Consider the following 8,045-nt stretch of genomic DNA (forward strand, 5'->3'; position numbering starts at 1 on the left):
ACATTAGTTATATATTTAATCAAATTAGCTAAATAATATTTAACAAAGAGAACACTGAGATGAAGTCGACTTAAAACGACAAAGCTATAAAAAAATGCTTTATATATATATATATATATATATATATATTTTTTTTTTTTTTTAAATACATTCTTTAGTTAACAATAATATAATGTCTAATAATGGCACATGTTAGATGTGCTTCAGTGGTAGAGAAAGTATATCTCACACTATCGAACACATTTTTGTAGCATTAATTAAAAAGAAATTTAAAAACATATAAAAACAAGTAAAAGCATTATAGTGGGCTAGAGTCCACCATTAAATACCATCCTACACCACCTTGTAATTATTCAAAATAAGCTCTTATGTGGGTACCGGTCGAGAGGTTGTCCGATCCGAGCCAATCATCGATAGCGTTTATGGCCGCGTAACCAAGTCTCATTAAAGTATATCATTGATTGAACACAACTAGACTGTCTGACAGACGAACAGACAAGCTTAAAGCAAATCAGAAATAGATAGTTAGGCGATTGGTATAACAAAAGGCTCTGTTCTTCCTAAGTTCTCCTGGATGCCGCATACATCCACACTTCGCATAACATTGTAGCATGTAATTGGTGTAGGGTATAACAAGTAAAAATAATACTATAAATGGCCATGGTGCACCATTCACTCAATACTCTACATCGCTCCACAGTTATTCATATAACAGGCGTTATATGGCCAGTAGTCGAAAAGTTGTCCGATCCGAATGATGTTCAGGAGCATTCATCTTCGAGATAGTACACGTCAGTGTATTAAACTTGATCAAAATACCTTACAAATTTCGGCCCGTATGTTAAATAAGCTACACAACCAGATGGACAGACAAGTTTAGATCAATTTTTACTCACAAGTGGTGTAGGGTAAGATATAGTTGCGACGATTTAACACGAAAAAGCTCTAATAATCAATAACGGTGTTATAATCTCGTCTAAGGGCGAATTTTGATTGAATACCCATCACCTACACATCATGCGTAAACTCCATCAAGTTTTATCTTAATGGTATGCATATCTATTAGTAGCCAGTCGTTCAAAAAAAATCTTTTACGTTTGTTTTAGATTATTGAAGAAATTCTTTTAGAGTTGTCATCTTTTCGAACAAATATGCTTTTGTGAGATTGGGGACCAGAAATATACGTATCAAATTAATCCATGAACGCCTTTTAATGTCTCTGTAACACAATTATCCTTTAATACGATCGACCAATCTTGATGGAGAGGCGGGTAGAGAATGCCAAAATAAATAGTTAGATCTCTCTCTCTCTCTCTCTCTCTCTCTCTCTCTCTCTCTTTCTTTCTTTTGACCTGAAAAATGTTGCCTCGCTAGAATGAAATCAATAGACAGATATAAGTAACCCAAATTCACAATTGCGGCACGTCTCGGTTGCATAAACGCGTATTGAAGAAAATAAGAAACAATGCAAATTCCCACTTTGATAGGTCCTACCTATTTATACACATGCATGAAGCAACTATGTTAACCATAGGCAAAACGCTCTGTTGTCGCTTAGCATACTGGAAAAGTGATGAACAAGCATTGTCCTTTGTTGGTGTCCGTTCTTACATGTTCTGGACATAAGAATACCCAATGAACACGTATTCCAAGTATCGAACGAAGCTTTAGGTTTTCTAAATACCTCACTGTAGCCAGTATTTGCATCATTTACATCTAAATTGAAGTATAACTGGCCTATGTTGGTGCGACCAACACAAAAACGCTCGGCTGTTGCAAGTACACGCGCGCAAATTATATTATAGAGTTAAATGGGATACGACTTGAATTTTCTCGCACACCGTGCAACACGGCGTTATGACTCTTAATTGTTTAAATGCTCTGAATGCCTTCTGTTGTTGAAACTCGGACAATAGGGGAAGGAGAGAGCACTACGTAGAATTGAAACTTTTACCGTCTGCATAACGTCTGCTGGGAAAGCGAAGGTTAGTGATAGCTGTGGTTGCCACCAACATCATGGAATCATTAAGTATTTGAGATGTTAGATTAACGTCGCCTTGTCAGGCTTTTGTATAACGTGTTATGTCTATAAGTCCACTAGGTCTGTCCAATTATTGTCTACAAATTTTAATATTTTTAGGGTCACTTTTCATTGCCATTTAGAGAAGATTGGATTTTTTTTGTCTCCACAGCCGATTACACCTAGAAACAATTCACGCACTTTACCCTTATACGAACAGACGGACGGATGAATCCTATATTACTGAGCGGACATATCGTAAGCCTCGGACCATCCTTCACCTTTCTTACACTTCTTAGGCTTAAGCTCTCATGCCAGGAAGCCGAGCAAAGTCATTGATAGACGACTGACCTCTTTCAGAACAATTTACCTGCTCTGTCCAAGGGTGGGCGATATTTCTACCTTGTAGTCGAAAGCACATAAAACAGTAAGTCCCTTTTCCCCTCCATCCCTTATCTGTAATCCTTCCAACCGACTCGTACCCTATAGGTGTCGAGCGACCGAATGGAAAAACAATTCTACGCCTTAACGATTATCTCCAGTGCCTCTTTAACTCTAAGCGACTAATACAAAGATTTCTTTCCGATTCATTGTTGTAGTTTTTTTGCTTCAGTGTACCGCTGTAATTTTTCATCACATATTTGCTCTAATGCAGTTTAATAAGCGTATGTACATCGTCGTGGCTAACACACTATAACTGGAATCGGTTCATAGCAGTAGTCGTTGTCGTTATCGAGTAAACTCGATTGTAATTTGAACATTGTCGCGTGTACGTCCCGACAATCATTTTGCCATTGAAAATTTTTTCATCCGTTATCGACGACTGTGAAGTTAGTGCAGTGCCCGTTACAGCGAATCGATAAGCGAGAGCTTACTCGATAACGACAGCTATAAACCGGCCCTTGGTAATGGGTATAAAAAAGAACAAAGAGGAAAAAACATATTGCCAGTACAAAAAAAAAAAAAAAAAATTAATACTTTTCTTTTTTTTCTAACACAATGTGTTTCCCTTAGATTGTTTAGTTACGCAATAAGCAAATTCTGTTTCACCATTATTCCCCGTAATGTGTTCATTGTTTTTTTTTTTTTTTTTTTCATTCTTTACTAAATAATACTTAACTAGAGAAAGTGTATTTATACTTTATTTACTTTATTGTAATCTCGAAAGATTATCCATTGGATTATATATATTTGGATTTATTTAGCTCTTTAGTTATTTTCGTTTTTTTTTTTTTTTTGATCCGCTTGAAATTGAAAATTCGTTAGAAGCACTTCTAATAATTATGTATAATTGTAGTGTGAGTGTGTGCGGCATCAAAATAAAGTTTTTCTCTAATCCTTAGTATAAATCCAAACTATTTCTTCAGAGTTCACACGAAATAATCAATTCCAAACAGAAGTTTAAACTAAAAAGCATTGATAACAGAGTAAAAAAAAAAAAAAAAAAAATTCTTAATAACAAATTCACTGGTAAAAGATATATATTTTGATGAAATTAGTGCGAAATGTATTTGTAAAACTAAGTTCTTTTACTCTCTCTTTCTATTTATTATTATTATATATTAAACCGTAAATCAAATTAATTAGTAATTTGCATTTGTTTGAATTAATTTTTTATATATATATATATAAAAATTAATAGAAAAAAAACGCAAATATTTGTACTAATTTTCTTTTACTTTTCATTCTACCAAAAAAAAAAAAAAAACAATCACTTGATTCAAAAAAAAAAAAAAAAAACAGCGTAGTCGCGGTTTTGGTTTCATAACATTCCAAGAGCCCTGCAGTGTCGACAAGGTCCTACAAGTGCCGATACACACGTTAGATGGCAAAAAAATCGATCCTAAACACGCCACTCCGAAGAATCGACCAAGGCAATCGAATAAAACTAAAAAGATTTTTGTGGGCGGCGTCTCACAAGACACATCCGCCGAAGAGGTGAAGGCCTATTTCAATCAATTTGGTAACGTTGAGGAGACCGTCATGTTGATGGATCAGCAAACGAAACGTCATCGCGGTTTCGGTTTTGTAACATTCGAAAACGAAGATGTTGTAGATCGAGTTTGTGAGATACATTTTCATACGATTAAGAATAAAAAAGTCGAATGCAAGAAAGCTCAACCGAAGGAAGCAGTTACGCCGGCTGCTCAACTATTACAAAAACGCATTATGTTGGGTACATTAGGTGTGCAATTGCCGACACCTCCCGGTCAATTGCTGGGTGCTCGCACTGCAGCCGGGGTTACAGCGGCTATGAATCCATTGGCTATGTTGCAGACCCCAACACAATTGCAATTGCATGCCAGCGGAGCAGCGGCCGCAGCAGCTCAGCAGGCTGCTTTAATAACACAAAATCCATTTCAAGTACAAAATGCGGCAGCCGCAGCTGCTGTAGCTGCCAATCCCGGAGGTTTTGGCAAATTGCTAACCACATATCCCCAAGCAGCCTTACACAGTGTGCGGTATGTAAAATAAACCAAAAAAAAAAAAAAAAAAAAAAAAAGAAAAGTAAATTATATTATCTTCTTACTTCTCGCCTCCCCCTCTCATTTGCTTTTCTTTTTTCCGTTTTCTATTCCAGTTATTCACCTTATCCCATACCCGCATCAGCGGCCGCAGCTGCCAATGCTTTAGCTGCTCAACATCATCATCATCATCAGCAGCAACAGCAAGCGGCCGCAGCAGTTCAACAGCAACATCAGCAAAATGCTGCTGCTGCTGCTGTTGCCCAACAGCATTCGGCTGCCACAAATACAGCTGCCGTAGCAGCAGCTGCCACTCAAGCGCATAATGCAGCCGCTTTAGCAGCAGCCGGTAATACATCAGCTGCTGCTGGAGCTGCTGGTGCCGTTACCAATCCTTTGGCTGCCGCGGCAGCTCAACAAGCTGCTTTAGTCGCGTCAACCAATCATCACTTGAGTGCTGCTGCTGCTGCCGCTAATCCATATCAAAGTTATACGTTAGCTAATGTCGATATGACCGGCTTTCAGGGTGTCGACTGGAGTTCCATGTACGGCATGGGAATGTATGTTTAAGCAGATAACAAATAACAACAATAAATGGAACATATTACTCACTATTGAATATAAACACCCACCCACACACACACATACACACACACACAACAAAAGAAAACACAACAATTTTCTATGAAATGATAGCAAAGAAAAAAAAAATAAGAAAAAAAATGGAAAAAAACGATAAAATTATCAAACGTGTGGCTAATTAAGGTAAATTTAAAAATTGTTGCTTCAAATTTTGTTTAGAGGAAGTTTTAAAAGAACAAAAGAAGAAGAAGAAGAAGAAAACAATAAAAAAACTAATAAAACCTTCTTCCATATCCTCCCCCCTCGTTCCTCTTATTCATATTGACCGAACGCCCTTCTCCCCTTTGCTAATTACTTTTCTCTTATTTATAAATTTTATGAAAAACACAAAAAAGATAAAGCAAACGCGCAGTTACACTTTAGTTAAGAAGTAGTTATAGTTCTTAAGCTTGAATTTTTATGTTTAAAAAAAAAAAAAAAGAAAAAGAAAAAAGTTCATGAAACTTCACAAAACACCTACTCCCTCACCCCCTGTCTCTCTCACTCTATCCACTTTTAATTTCTTCGGTTATATTTTCTTTTACCACTCCAGAAAAAACGGAAAACACAAAACAAAAAGAAAAAAAAAAAAACGTAAAAGAAACAAAGAAAATTAACTCTTAAGAACACACACTTTAGGAATTTTCTAAAAAGTTAAATTAAATTTAAAAGAAATTTTAAAACAATATCCCTGAAAAAACCACCGATTGTGATTGAAAGAAAATTGCAGAAAAAAAAAATGAAGCGAACAAACACTTAACTGTATATTTAAAAAAAAAAAAAAAAAAAACAAAATTTAAATTTGATAAATGCAAAAGAAAAAAAAAACAATTTTTTTCTTTTTTAAAAATATATTATGTATTTTTTTTTTTTTTTTAGCTTCAAGAAAAAGAAAATTTCTTTTCATGCATCCTACGGCGCCACCATGATTGTTGATTAAACTTTTCTTTTAGCAGAGATTGACCAACAAAGAAAAAAAAAACTATTCTATAAAGAAACCAAAAATCCTTTAATTTAAATTTCGAAATTTAAGGCCACGCAAAAGTTTGCTCAAAAGGAAAAAAAGACTAGGACCTTTAATCCCCTTTCCAATTTCGCCTCCATTCGAAAAGGGGTGTAAGTAATATTTTTCAAAATTCTCAGTGCAGTTAGAGAAGAAAAGAATTAAATAAATATTTGAGCGTCAAGGATGAAATTTTATAGATTAATAGCCGTATTCCGGGCAATGCCACACAGAATCGTCACAACAGTCGCACATAAGCCTTTTCTTTTTTTTTGTGTGGTCTGCGCGACACTTAACTTGACAACCATTTGTCATCGGCAATTGGGACAAAATAAAAACCACTCTAGTAGGTGATCGATCACAACGTCGAAATGTACCCCCCACCAGAGACATCATGCAACTGTCATAAGCCATTTTTTCTGCGTGGTTCGCGGGAAACCGAATTGATGCCAATTCAGAGGCGCTATGACTATGTGAATGATCGGTCACAACGTCAGAAATATGCAGACATCACAACAGTTGTGAGCTACTTTTGATGGATGGTATGGTTTGCGGGACTTAACCCTGTTTTCTTCGATATCATACTTTCTTCGAGTCATACTTTTGTGTGTGGCTTGCAAGACTTAACTTAACAACCGCAAATGACCGATCATGACGGCAGAATGTGCCCGAAAATGCTTATTAAGATTAGTAGCTTTATTTTATGCCATCTCGCAGTCATAAGTCATTTGTTTTTGTGAAGTTGGCAGGAAACTGACCCACGTCGGCATATAAGAGCTAAAGACCCATCACGCAATACACACCTCTAAATGCCAATTACATAAATTTCATCAAAAAAAAATTACTATTCAAACTATGTTAGAAAAATTTCAAAACACAAATTTGGAATTTATTTGAAAAGAAAGTGAAAGAAATGCAAACAAAATTCACTTTAAAAATTCTATTAGTTACGCTTTTTGAATCAACAAATTATTGTAACTGTACTAGGTTAACGATCGATTTCTAGCAGATTTGCTTACATATCTTTGGAATATCGTAATCGAACAATATATCTGATACTGGTAGCTATTAGACACATCATTCAAAATGAAGAATGAGAATGGACCTGCGAAAGAATCGCGACGATAAGAGCAAGCGGTATATCTTTATGACGACCATGACATTTATTACTGTCCGGCCAATATATACGAAAGCGTATAAACATTGAAATTTGAAAATATTCGGTCAATAAAGAGAAATCTCCATTCAAGCGTTTTTTTAGTGGGATATAGCAATCTATCAAACTGACATTTAACGTCTTGCAAATAACATTTTTAAATCACAGTGCGTACAATACGCTTATGAGAGCGCATATACGAAACGATTAGATGACGGATCCGATAATCATTATTAGGTTTTTTAAGCCATGGTATACTGATTAGTTTAGCCTAAGGATTGAATAATGGCTTAGGGATCAATATTAGGTTTTTTAAGCCCGACTACGCTGCTGACTATAATAGCCGAAGAGACGATCCACTAATGATTTTATTGACTGGGTTTAAATGTAGATACGATTTTAGACACTTTATGAGTTACAATATAACATTTTAAAAAAACTTTCATCCCTTGAGTAAAGTCTTATTATCGTTTTTGCGGCATTCCTTCAAATATTTCTTTAATTATTTTTTTTTTTTTAATTAACATTCCAAATAAATTCAATAAAAAAAAAAGAAAGAAAATTATAAAAAAATCTCTGCTAAAATAAAAACTAAGTCAATTATGTTTTTGTATTTCAATCTCTACATCATACTTTTATTATTATTGTTTCAATTTCTACATGATTAATCTATACACATTATTGTAACATTCATTGGATGATTACGTTGCCCAAACTTGCCATTAATTGATATCGGCTTTCCTCTTTCTTTTTCCTTCATTATTTATAACTGAAAAATTC

General features: G+C 35.1%; 1 protein-coding gene across 8 annotated transcripts in view; it reads left to right on the forward strand.

Annotated features, from left to right (window-relative positions):
- The window catches only part of LOC119638468 (nuclear localization sequence-binding protein), a 255,425-nt gene extending 249,726 nt beyond the window's left edge, over positions 1-5,699 (forward strand). For all 8 annotated transcript variants that reach the window (XM_038035264.1, XM_038035265.1, XM_038035269.1 and 5 more), the window contains 2 exons: positions 3,764-4,482; positions 4,602-5,699. In XM_038035264.1, coding sequence (XP_037891192.1) covers positions 3,764-4,482; positions 4,602-5,055 — 1,173 coding nt within the window. In that variant the 3' untranslated portion in view covers positions 5,056-5,699. The remainder of the gene's footprint in view (positions 1-3,763; positions 4,483-4,601) is intronic.
- The last annotated feature ends 2,346 nt before the right edge of the window (positions 5,700-8,045 follow it).

This window comes from Glossina fuscipes, unplaced genomic scaffold, assembly GCF_014805625.2.
Source record: "Glossina fuscipes isolate IAEA_lab_2018 unplaced genomic scaffold, Yale_Gfus_2 90, whole genome shotgun sequence".
In the NCBI taxonomy this organism is placed as follows: domain Eukaryota; kingdom Metazoa; phylum Arthropoda; class Insecta; order Diptera; family Glossinidae; genus Glossina; species Glossina fuscipes.